At 44.3% G+C, this 13281-nt stretch overlaps 1 protein-coding gene across 1 annotated transcript in view; it reads right to left on the bottom strand.

The window, feature by feature from the left end:
* The window catches only part of LOC129327822 (uncharacterized), a 30508-nt gene that overhangs the window by 5406 nt on the left and 11821 nt on the right, over nucleotides 1-13281 (bottom strand). The window contains exon 5 of the mRNA XM_054976575.1: nucleotides 434-486. Within this exon, the coding sequence (XP_054832550.1) occupies nucleotides 434-486 (53 nt within the window). The remainder of the gene's footprint in view (nucleotides 1-433; nucleotides 487-13281) is intronic.

Genomic DNA, 13281 nt, shown 5'->3' with positions numbered 1-13281 from the left:
CATGGCGGGATTGAAGCGAGACAGGCTGCTAGCATCCTTATCCCTCGAACAGTCACTGTGGTGGACTAGGACCTGGGAGACATGGCTTCAAATCCATGAAGCTCAGAGAGGGGGCCTTGGGCTAGTCTCTCTTTGCCTTAGCCTGCCATGCCATGCCGTGGCTTGTTTACCACCCACTATCAAGGGCAGGATAAAAAACGAACACAGCGTGCCTAGAGCGGAAGTGTTAGTTCAGAGCAGCTTTTTAAACTTAAGATCGAATTTCAAAACAAAATGTTAAACTATAATTCTGAGGCAAGGAGCAGAAAAGAAAAGCTCCCCCCTCCCTGAGCTTCTTGTTGTTCCACTTTCCCCATCCTGACTGCTCCACCCAATTGCCCCCCTCTTCCCACTGGGAATGCAGATGCCCCTCCTTGCACAACTGCACACTTACTTTCTCACAATGCACAGGGAAGCACTGCCTCACAATCTCTCTGGATGTCTCATCTGGCAAAGATTTTGAAGGAAATTAACACACACAAAAGTCCTCCCCAAGAGGGCTGTCCAGGAAGTACCATGTATATCCTCAGCCCCCAGCTCCTCCAATACCTGGTCCTCTCTAGGAAACCAATCATTGTTTTTTTTAACCCTAAGATTCCTGTTCAGAATCAGATAGCCCAGTTCTACCTTAGGAATCCTGAGAATGAAGGGGAAGTAGAAAATTCTTGAACACCCGCAGCAAGGTACAATCCCCAGATTTTTTGAAGGAGAGGAAGCCGTGGCATTTAAATTGGTGTCAGACCTGTGTAAGTGTGTATTACATAGACATATCCTCCTTCTCTCTTTTCCTTTCTTCTCTTGGCTTAGTTATTTCCTTATTCCACCCATTCCCCAAGATGTTCAGAGCAGTATTCAAGGTTCTCCCTGCCTCTATTTTCCTCCCAGTTACCCCCCTGCAAGGTAGGCACCACAGAGTGATGGCCAAACAAACAGGATTGACTACCACATAGGATGGCCAGGCCAGGCCTGGCAACCACCAGGAGCTGGGGGAGGGGGCAAGGACATGGGGGGAGGGGGTGTCACCAATATTGCATGCACCATAATGTCACTTTTGGGGAAAAAAACAGGTGACTCCAGCATTTAAATTTATATTTCTCCTGCTGGCAATGAGGGTTGCCGGAGGAAATCTAGAAACCCTACCACCAAAATAAGCTGTTCACAGTCTTTCCCCTGGTCTGTCCTGACTCCCATCTAGCAGACATGTACCTGGAATTCCCATGTGAAAGGATTCCCAGCTGTGCAGGGGCCTGAGATCATGGGCTGTGGGAAAAGGGAGTACAAGTGCAGCCCATCAGTACACATGGATGTCCCCAACAGGGCCCAGCAGGACGTCTGGCTGGATAATTGGCTCACACGTGACATGACTGAGCATCTAAACTTTCAATCCAGGAGCTTCCAGCACACATCTGCTTGACAGGTCCCAACAACAGCATTTCTAGGTAGGTCCTGAGTTCCTAGGGTTGCCAACTCTGGGTTGAGAAATTCCTGGAGACTTTGGGGATGGAACTAGGGAGGGAACTCAGGAGGATATAATGCCATAGAGCAGTGTTTCCCAAAGTTGTCAGGACCGCGACCCATCTAAAAAAAATTTCAAAGTTCGGGACCCACGTAATACAATAACAATATATAACGCACCCGTGCCTAACATGAAGGGGAAAAAGCAGCGTTATATTGCTGCTGCAGCATTTTCTCGTTAATACATATCTTAACTATGTGAAGGACTATTCAATTAAGAAAAAAAGAAAAACATCCAGTTATAATTGAAATTTTTACTTACTAAATATAAGATGTGATATTTCAATGAGAAGGATGTATTTGTTTCCTTTTTCTTGCCATTACAGCTTTAGCGTCGACTTCGATTTTAGTCACTTTTAATCGCAATGAATTCGTTACGTCCAATTTATTTCGGTATTTAGTTTTAATATGAACCATGGATGAAAATCCCACTTCACATAAGTATGAGGTAGTGAAGGGGAGGAGGACTTTCATGGCTTCATCAAACAGGCAGGGATAGGTGTCAGCAACTGAAAGCCAGAATTTCGTTAATTGCTTGCGATTAAAAGTGTTTTTCAGCACTGTATCTTCCGATAAATCAATAAGTTCTTCACTTGCTTTTGTTGACATGACAGTTGGTATGTTGTCTTGAAACAGGTTACAAATCCAGCTCATGGTGTTGAACTTTTTCATCTCTTCCCCGAAGTAGGCGTCAAAGTTATTTTTCAACTCTGTTAAATGAGTGGAAATTGCAGACACTACATTGATATCTGGCTGCACTAAGTTTTCTATAATGAAAGTTTTAAATGTTTCAAAACAATCATACTTGCCTTCCTCGATACATCTCTTCCACAACGTAAGTTTTTTCATGAACGCTCGAATTTTATCGTGAACTGCAAAAATGTTGGATCCGTCTGATCCTTGCAGGTACAAATTGAGTTCGTTTAACTTTGAGAAAATATCCACCATGTATGTGAGCTTGAGGATGAATTCTTCGTCCAGTAGAGATTCAAGATACTCATTTTTTCCTTCCAGGTAAACTGTAACTTCATTGTGTAATTCCGCTAATCTTGTCAGTACTTTCCCTCTGGATAACCAACGTACCTCTGTATGCAGAAGAAGAGATTTATGGAGACTACCCATCTCTTCGCACAGCTTTTGAAATAAACGTGTTTGTAAGGGTCTTCTTTTAATATAATTTACAATTTTCACAGCGGTATTTAATACTGTTTTTAAATCATCAGGCAATGGTTTTGAAACCAGTGCTTCTCTATGAAGGCTACCATGTGTCCACGAAGCACTGGGACTTCGTTCAAGAACCCTCGTGACCACACTGCTATTTTTGCCGCACATAGCTCGAGCTCCGTCAGTGCATATGCCGACACAGTTCTTCCATTCCAAACCCTTTTCTTTTGTATAAGAATCAATTTCTTTGAAAATTTACTCTGCCGTTTCACGAATAATTGGTTTGCAGAACAAGATATCTTCATGCGTGTTGTTTTGCCATATATAACGCACGAAAACAAGTAACTGAGATAGGCTTTGCACATCGGTAGACTCATCCAGTTGTAGTGTAAAATATTTACTACCAACTACTCTATGGATTAACTCATCCTCTGCCCATTCGGACATCTCATCAATTCTTCGTGCAACAGTATTATTGGAAAGTGGTATACGTTCGATTTCCTTTACTTCTTTTTCTCCAAACATTACTCCAACAGCATCTTTAATCAATGGCAACACTAAATTCTCGCCAATGGTATGAGCTTTACCATCTCTGGTGATTCTTAAGCTAATAAGATATGAGGCATAAGTAGCATTTTCATTAATATTTATGAAATGTGAAACAATATTCTTTGAAGATTTCATATCCAATAATTTTCTTTGAAAAAAATCCACTGGCTTATTTTTTAAATGGGAATGTTTCGTTTCTATATGACGTGTCAACTTACTTGGACGCATACTTTTGTTCGCCAATATTTCGCAGCAAATAACGCATTGAGGGCGTGGATCCACCGTATCTTGATTCCACGTGAATCCTAGTTTCAGGTATTCAACATTATATTTTCTCACAACTTTTTGACGTTTTGTTTCATGTGAACTTGTAGAGGGAGCTAGTAGGTCAGGCTCAGTGTCACTTTTGTCATCCGAAATAACGTCTTCTATTTTTTTATCGCTCTGTATGCAATCTGCCGCTTGCGGCGTACTTTTTGCTATCCGTTTCAACCACGTCCATTATTTAGTTTTAAGAAGATAATAAACACACAATATGCAACGACGAATACTACAGTGACGACTGACGCTCGAGCTCATGAGTCGCCTTCGGCCACCCCACCCCCACCCTGCGCCCACGACGAACGATCACACTCTGTGCCACGCCGCGAGAAATTAAATTATTAGTAACCATTCGGCTGCCGGCCGAACGACACGGCCCGGCCAACGTGTTGTGACTGTCGCCCTATCAGTTTCAGGGCCCACCCAATATCCGCTCGCGACCCACCAGTGGGTCCCGACCCATACTTTGGGAAACAGCGCCATAGAGTCCACCCTCCAAATCTGCCATATTCTCCAGGGGAATTGATCGCTGTTGCCTGGAGATCAGTTGTAATTCCAGGAGATAGCCAGGTCCCACCTGGAGATTGGCAACCCACGCCCTATGTTCAGACAGAAATTGGAAACCAGGCCTCACCTGCTGTAGTCCGATACTCTGACCATAACCTTATGTGGGCTCATCATGTTGATTGGTTCAAATAAACGGTGTTCAACGATAGTTGCTTGTTGATTTGTCTTTTCCAAGCTATTGTCAAAAAGCAGATACAGTTGAGAAATGTAACTCCCCAAGGCTCCTAGGCCATTTTCATGACACATTTCAGTCATCCATTCTGGGGTTGTCTGTTTCATTTGCTGCCAAAAGCGGAATGGTGGGGTCGATCTACCACCTCGTGTGTAAATGATAAAGCAAGATTTAAAACCATGAGAAAGAAATTAGCAAGTGCACTATTAATTTCTAAGGTGTTTTTACAATCTGTTCCTCCCTTCTGCAGCCTGCTGATGAGCAGAGTGGCCCTTATTCCTCCGCTGTAGCAAGGGAACTGAGGCAAAGGCAAACCGTCAGTCTGAAGGGAGATTTGAACTCGACTCTCTGAGTGTCACTTAGAATCAATGCAGGGTGGGGCTGGTCACCAGAGCAATGTTGTTTGACAGAGTGGGTCTGCGGAAGAAAATATATTTTGCCACAGCATCTGATACCTTCCTCCGGGAGCGAGGGGCATCTCAGGCTCAACTTGGAAAAGGAAGCCATATGGCTAACAATTTTTAGAAACTCTGATCAAGCTGCAAAGGGCTGGATCTGAGCCTTCCAAGGATCTACATCAGTCTGTGACTTGCTGGCCAATGATAATACAATCCAATTATTCAAGCTTTAGGTCGGATACTTGCACAGAAACAAGAGAGGGAAAAAAACCCGGCCAAGTCAAAAGCGTATCCAAAATTTACTAGCACAATTTAAAGTGGCAAGTGCTCAATTTCTCATGTGCAAATGACAATTCATAGTCAATACATATTGTGTAATTAACTCCACAGGTAATGACTCCAAGGTACAAGGTAAGTCAGTTCAGCAAATAGCCTTGAACAGGGGTTTTTTTCCGGGAAAAGAGGTGGTGGAACTCAGTGGGTTGCCCTCGGAGAAAATGGTCACATGGCTGGTGGCCCCGCCCCCTGATCTCCAGACAGAGGGGAGTTTAGATTGCCCTCCAGCGATGCAGAGGGCAATCTAAACTCCCCTCTGTCTGGAGATCAGGGGGCGGGGCCACCAGCCATGAGACCATTTCCAAGAGGTTCCAGAAATCCGTTCCACCACGTTCCAGCTGAAAAAAAGCCCTGGCCTTGAAATGTAAAGTTTTCTTTTTTTCTTCTTCCTCAGGGGCGTGTCAGTATTGCACAGTGTCTTTTACAATTCTTTCATCGTACCTGGAGAGCGACGCTGGTAGCAGCTACCTGGTACCGGCTAGCCGGTAGCTGCTACTGGCGTCACTCTCCAGGTACTATGAAAGAATTGTAAAAGACACTGCAATACTGACACGCCCCTGAGGAAGTCCATGGGGACGAAAATCTGTGTGAGAAAGAGCCGGTCCCAGTTTTGGGCATCTGGATTCAGTCACCACCAATCCACTGGTCACATTGCAAACTGAAAGAAGAAAAAAAGAAAAGTTTACATTTCAAGGCTATTTGCTGAACTGACTTACCTTGTACCTTGTATATATTCCAAGACTATTTGCTGAACTGACTTACCTTGTACCTTGGAGTCATTACCTGTGGAGTTAATTACACAATATGTATTGACTATGAATTGTCGTTTGCACATGAGAAATTGAGCACTTGCCACTTTAAATTGTGCTAGTAAATTTTGGATACGCTTTTGACTTGGCCAGGTTTTTTTCCCTCTCTTGTTTCTGTGCAATTTAGCTGGGTCTTGCCTTTTGTTACATATTTAGGTCGGATACTTAGCTTTTCCTGAAGCAGAGTGAAAGCGAAACCCATTTCTAACAGAGCAGTCTCAAATGTGTTTACTCAGGTGTAATTCCCATTGAGTTCCGTGGGGATTACTCCCTAATAAGTATGTTTAGGATTGCAGACAGTTAGTTTGCTAAAAGGCAGGAGGAGATGCTTCTTCTTAGAAGAGGTATTCTTTTAAGGCAAGAATGCTTCTTTTAAGATTGGGGCAGATAGATGTATTATATTAAAACAAAGAAAAGTGCTCCACTCCCATCCAGACCTATCTTGTGATTTTTATTTGTTTATAAATGTGACCTTCTTCCTTATCAAGTTCAAATATACTCATATGTGCAGATATAATCAATCTGAGAATTACTAGAGCAACAACAAGTTTTCTTAAAGCCGATGTCAGCTATTTGCCAAAAGCCTCTGGACTTCAGATTTTTGCTTAAGCCCAGTTCCTTCCCAATTGCATATAAATTGAGGGGAAACCATCCCTCCTTCACTGAGCAACTGAGGCATACTGCTTTTGAACATGGATGCTCTATTAAGCTCTCACGGTCAATAGCTGTTGACTTTTCTTAATTTTGTCCCCTTTTGAAGTCAGTGACCATCACCACATCTTGTGGCAGTGAGTTCCATACATTCCTTATGTGGTGTGTGAAAGAAAGTGTTTCACTGTCCCAAATCCATCGGTTCTAACTCTTGAAAGCTCATACCCTGGAAATCTAGTTGGTCTTTAAGGTGCTACCAGACCCAAATCTTGCTCTTCTACTGTAGACCAACATAGCTACCCACCTGGAACTATCAGGTTACCCTGTTATGGGGGCAAGATCATTTTTAAACCTGTGATGGGGGCAAGATAATCTTTAAACCAAACCAATGGGTCTGCCATAATCAGGGTGGGTAGTTGCACATTCTCAGGCTAACCTACCTCACAGAGATCTTGTGAGGATAACAAGACCTGTGAAGATAGCCAGTATGGTGTAGTGGTTGGTCTAGGTTCTGGGAGACCCAGTTTTGAATCTCACCTCTGCCATGGAAGCTTGCTGGGTGACTTTGGACCACCCACACACTCTCAGCCTAACCTACCTGACAGGATTGTTGTGAGCACAAAATGGAGGAGAGGAGGATGGTGTCAGCCACTGCGGGTCCTCATTGGAGAGAAAGCCAGAGGGTAAATGAAGTAAATAAAAGTAATCATGTGGTGTTTGAGCCCTAAAAGTTGTAACAAACAATTAATTATGTCTCTATGGAAACTTTGGAATAGAATTCCAATTTTTAACAATTTAGTCATTTTAGGCTGTGTACATTTCTTGTTTAAATATATGGGAATCCATCCCAAACACCTGCTGATCATTGTGTCCTGAATTTGCTGATTGTTTCCCGCTAGCTCATGTATTATTCCAGCTTACACTTGCCTGAGTCAGAGCTCACTTCCTCAAATGCATCTGACGAAGTGAGCTCAGACTCACCACACCAGACACTGGAACAAATTTCGAGTCTTTACAGTGCCATTGTACTTCTGCTCAATTTTGCCACAAAACACCTACATGACTACCCCTCTGGAATTATTTCAGATCAAGTATGTAATTTTAATTATGTAGCCACTGAAATGTTACTTGAATAAGCAGCATATACTGGTACTAGAAACATGGCAAACTATTTAATATCTTCCTACCCAATGATACCCTAGGATTAACGCAGAGTAGGCTTCAACTGCATTGTCCATGTTTCTGCTTTTCAATAAAGAGGGATCCCGTATAGAGATGGGCACGAACTGAAATACGAACCAAAATTAAGCACGAACCAGGCCGGTTCGTGGTTCACGAACCACAGTTTGTCAGATCCCATTTCTGACGAACTGCCACGAACTTTAGGCTGGTTCGTTTGGTTCGGTTTTTGGTTCGTGACTGCAGACAGCCTGGTGCCAATCAATCAGTTTCCTAGGCAACAGGGGATGGACTTCCTGCAGACCTTCTGCTGACCCGGAAGTGAACTTCTGTTGGCCCGGAAGTGACCTTCTGCTGGCCCGGAAGTGATGCTTTTCCGACAATGTGCCGTTTTCACGAACCAAATGAACCAGTTCGCAAACCAGGGGCAGGTTCATGAAAGTTCGTGGTTTGTGAAATTTGACAAACCACGAACCACATGGTTCGTTTTTTTTCTGGTTCGTGCCCATCTCTGATCCCGTAGACAGCGAGTTCAGAAACCGACATCAGAGTTAAGGCTGGACTGTCTCCCACATGAGGCTGAAGTCCATTTTCTGATGGACCACCCAACACCACCTAGTTGACTGGACTTCTTGCAAAGGTTGATCCAGCAAGCCACTGCTGAGAACAGGGACCTCCAACCTTTTTCAGCCCACAGACACTTTGACTCAGGGTGGTGGGTGCAACTACAAAATGGTTGCCACTGGAGGCAGAGTCAACTACAAAATGACTCCCATAGGAGGCAGGGCAGCTTACAAAATGGCTGCCACAGGAGATGGAACCAACCACACATCAACATTTCAGACAGAAGCTGCACTTAACAGGAGGCCTTCTGAAATGAACACACGCAGTAACACAGTGAAGATTCTTGTGCTGAGGTGGCTGCTGTTGCTGACATAACTTTTTAAAAAATCTTCACAGCCAATCATATTTCCAAAGGCCAATGAGAAACCCTGCTGGGCAAAAGTCCCACTTGGCCCAACATTTTTCTAAGAACACTTGGAGGCTGCCAGGAAAGGAGTTGGTGGGCACTATAGTGCCTGTGGACACCTCCTTGGAGGTCTCTGGCTTAAAAAGTCTGAACCAGAAAAGCATTTATTATGTTCTTAAGATGAGGGAAGTCTAAACTGTTAGGAGACCCAGGCCTGTATCCAAACATCTTCTAAAGACTTAAGGGCACTTAATGTTTTTCAAGAGGACACAGATTTCTGCAAATTTCTCCTCTCACTACAGACTCCCATTATGCTGTTCCTAAGGGCTTGCTGACCCCCAGATACAAAATTCAAGGGGTGGTGGTCAGTTGGCTGCTGTGGAAGAGGGGAAAAGGAAAGGCACTGCCTCTTAAGACAATGTAAAGGCAATTAAGTTTTCTTAAGTCAGTGGTAAAATTTAAAACATGCTGCTGGACCATAAGGGTTCTAGTTTTTAATAAGCTGACCACTCAAGACTGAGGTCAGCCCTTCTTGGATCTACCACAGTCTGGAATAGACTGGGGAAATAATAGTACAAGATTGGATCATCTCAAGAGACTGTCTCCATAAAGCCTCTGAACTTTGCGTTTCAAATGGAACTATCTGGAAAATTTTTAATTGCAACCAACATCAGAAAAATACATACGAAGTTGCCTGTTACTGACTCAGTCCACTGGTCCATCTAGCCCCCGGGCTCTCTTGGATTGTCTATACCAGCTCCTGCCACTTCTTTCAAACTGTTGATGCCAGGGCCAAATGGTTCCCCTTCTCTGCTTCATGGCACTATTGCAGAAATAGCTGCTTTCACATGAGGCTACCTTAGACTGACTCATACCATTGCTCCGTCCCAGTCAGTATTGTCTATTCAGGCTGACAGCGGCTTTCTAGAATTTCCAGTAGAGGTCTTTCACATCACAACAACTAACTTGGTCCCTTTAACTGGAGATGCTAGGGATCAAACCTCAGATCTTCTGCATACCAGGCAAAAGCTCCACCACTGAGCCATGGACTTTCCCTTTAACTTGATGCTGGAAGTTCAGGGCTGCGCGTCACCCGGATCTTTCATAACTATGATTGTCCCACACTTCCTCAACCCCGAATCCAAAGCTGACCATTGTTCGAGGTGGGATGCATGGCTCAGTGGGTGGAGGCCATGTGTTTAAGCCTTCAGGGGAGATATTATTCTAATAGAGGTAAGCTCTCCATCTATTGTGCATGGATTCTCTTGTGGGCAGGCAGATCCTAGTACTGGCTGAAGCGGTGAAGAAGCAGCATTTGTGCAGCTTCTCTCTGTCGTTCAGGCAGTAATGTTGGTAGAAGTTCTATTTGTCACTGAAGCTTTTCCCCAGTTGGAGTACTAGAATGGCTTAATCCACACATGGCTTCTCTCATGCAGAGCCAGGTTGGATCCCAGCAACAAACTTTTCCCACAGTTCAAACATTTGCATAGCTTCTCCGCTGGTTGGAATTTCTCGTCTTTGTCCAGGCTTGCACCGTCTTTGAATACTTTCTCATGCTCAGAGCACTGAAACATTCTCACCCCCCCCCCGATGAGATTTTTGATGCAAAGTCAGGTTTGAGCTGAGGAGGAAGCTTTTCCCACAGTCTGAGCTTTCATGCTGTTTGCTTCTTGTGTGAGTTCCCTGATTTTCAGCAAGGCTCAGACTAAACCTATTTCTTTCCCCTCTGGCTGAGCAAATCAACAAGCCAGTTTTTTTCTGGCAGTTTTCCGAGACTGATTAAACTCTAAACCCCCAGACTTTCCCCAGGTTCTGAGGACTGTGAGGGTTTCCCTTCCACACGGGTTCTTTGGTGCACAACAGAGCTCAGCTCAGATCGAAGCTCGTCCCTAAATCTGAGCATCTGTACCACTTCTCATCTGCATGAATCCTTTTCAGCAAGGCCTTTCCCACCATCATAACCCTCGGGTGAGTTTTTGTTATTGTTTTACATATATGTTAAATACAAAACAACATACAAAATAAGGTCCTAACCAATAAAATTAGACATTATTCAGTACCTGTAGAGATTCAGTTTGTGAACATCTCCTTTTTTCATAGCAGTTAGTATTATAAATTTAAATGTCTCATTGTTTTTATCAATGCATTCCAGTACAATGGGAACTGTTTTTTGTTTCTAATATCGAGCAAAGACTAATCTAGCAATCGAAATTAGGTTTTATAATTCCATTCAGTTCAGTAAGAGAGTTTCTGCAGAATAAATAATTTCCATATTCAAATCATATTTAAAAATTTAAGGATTCTAGTAGCTTTTGGCTTGTTCGCAAATCCCACCGCATTAAAAAAAAATTAGCCTTAGGGCTCTTATAATACCAACAGAAGGAGTTCTTGTAGATTTCATAAAGACTAGCAACGAACTCCATTGTGGGGAAAAATACAATGGGCTCTAGAAAGGGAAGGGCGGGCACTGGCCGTTGCTGCCTTCTCTGCTTCTAATCCCCTCTGGGTGAAGGGGGGGCATTGCCGCCTTCTCCATGCCTGATCCCAGCCGAGGGAAGGTGGGCAGGCATTTCTCCCTGCTCCACACCTGATCCCTCAGCTGGGTGAAGGGGGCGGACATTGCCCCCTGCTCCACCCCTGATCCTGGATGGGGGAAAGGTGGTCGGGCATTGTCACCTGCTCTGCACCTGATCCTGGCCGGGTGAAGAAGAGGTGGGTATTGCTGCCTGCTCCGCACCTGATCCCAGTCAGGTGAAGGGGGGGCATAGCTGCCTACTCCATGCATGATCCCGGCTGGGTGAAGAGGGGGTATTGTCACCTGCTCTATGCCTGATCCCAGCTGGGTGAGGGGGGGGGTGGGCATTGTGACCTGCTCCATGCCTGATCCTAGTTGGGTGAAGGGGGTCATTGCCGCCTGCTCCATGCCTGATCCCAGACGGGTGAAGTGGGGCATTGCCACCTTCTCCACGCCTGATCCTGGATGGGTGATCGAAGTCCACTTTGCCCTGTGTTCTGCCTCCAGCAGTGGCCTCTGCAAAGCCCATACACAGGACATGAAAGCTGCTTGTCTTGTGGTTTATCCCCAGCCTTCAGATATACTGCCCCTGTCCATGCAAGTTCCATTCTTAGCTCTTGTAGTTAATAGCTAGTTTTAAATGTTGTGCCATGAATTCATCAGAATTGGGACAAAAAGTCTATGTAAACCAGTATCCTTACCTCCCCACAGTGGTCAGCCAGGTGTCCCTGCTGAAAGCCAACAAGCATGGCACAGAGACAATAATGTCCTCATTTGTACCGAGATCTGATCATCAGAGGCATAGTGCCCCTGAACATGGAGGTTCCATTCAATCATCACAGCGGTTAGACTTACCTGCCAAGAGTTCGCCTCTTCTGTCTGAAACGTTTGAGCTGCTTGGATCTCTCATGCTACGCCCACTCTGGCATCTATTTCTAGGTGTTACCTAAAGTCAGGTCACTTTGTGTTCCAGCCTTGATCCTTTCCCTATAACTGGAGTCAGCCTACAGCTTTTTTGGGCATTATTTATTTCATTATGTTTTCTTAATCCATCCGGCGAGCTCAGGACAACTAACAGCACAGTTCTCCCCTCCCTCATTTTTTCCTCACATGAATCCCTTAAAGCAGGTTAAGTACAGAGGGTGAGTGACTGGCCCAAACTTCGTGGCTAAGTGTGGATTTAAAATCCCCCCCACCCCAAAACGGCCGTGAACCCCAATAAGAAATGTTGCTTACTCTAGGTGAGGGGCTTTTTAGAAGCTTGTCTACAGGCACTCACAGATTTCTCCTACAAGTGGGAACACACAGGGTTTTTTGTATTTACACTGAGGCTCAATCTGTCCCTGAAGTGTTTCTGAGCCGATATCCTTTTTCTTTTGCAGCTATCAACAGTGTGAGCAGCATTTGAAGCATTTCCTTTCTGTCCATGCAGCTGTGTGGTTTCTCTCCTGTAAGGAATCTTTTGTGACCACTGAAATGCCAAGCGCTCCAGCAGCTTTTCACACAATCTGAACGTTCGTGCAATTCCTCTCTGCTACGAATCTCCTTGTGACTGAAAAGAAGTGTGAAATACAGCCGAAAACGTTCACAGCATCTATATGGCTTCTCTGTTGTGTGGGTTCTCTTAGGGACCTTTAAGTCTGAAGAAATGTTGGCGCTTTTCCTGCAAACCGAACATTCACACTGCCGTTCTCCTGTACAAATTTTCTCATGCGCTATCAAGTCTCACCTCCATTTAATTGTGGTACCACATTTGGTGCAGGTTACCTGTCCCTCACCCTTGGGGATTCTTTGTGAGAGCGAATTCCCACAGAATCTCTGGTTACCACCTGTCTCAAAGTGAATTAATTTGCCTCTCTTTCCCCTTAGGCCATTACCTTCTAAAAGAGCTTTCTGTTATTTCTGACAAAATTATGTCCCTGCTGGTTTCTGGAATTGTTTGGTTTGATATTTCTCTTTCTCAAACACCTCTCTCATCATCTGCTGGAACAGGAAGACAATCCAAGCATCAACCTTTCTAACAAATATTTAAACTTGATTTTTATTAAACATTTTTTCATCACCAGATTTTTTTTACAGCTGGCCGTTGGTTACAT

The sequence above is a fragment of the Eublepharis macularius genome, chromosome 4 (genome assembly GCF_028583425.1).
Source record: "Eublepharis macularius isolate TG4126 chromosome 4, MPM_Emac_v1.0, whole genome shotgun sequence".
NCBI lineage: Eukaryota > Metazoa > Chordata > Lepidosauria > Squamata > Eublepharidae > Eublepharis > Eublepharis macularius.
Note: the sequence above shows the minus strand (reverse complement) of the source record. Positions and strands in the feature narration are given on the sequence as shown.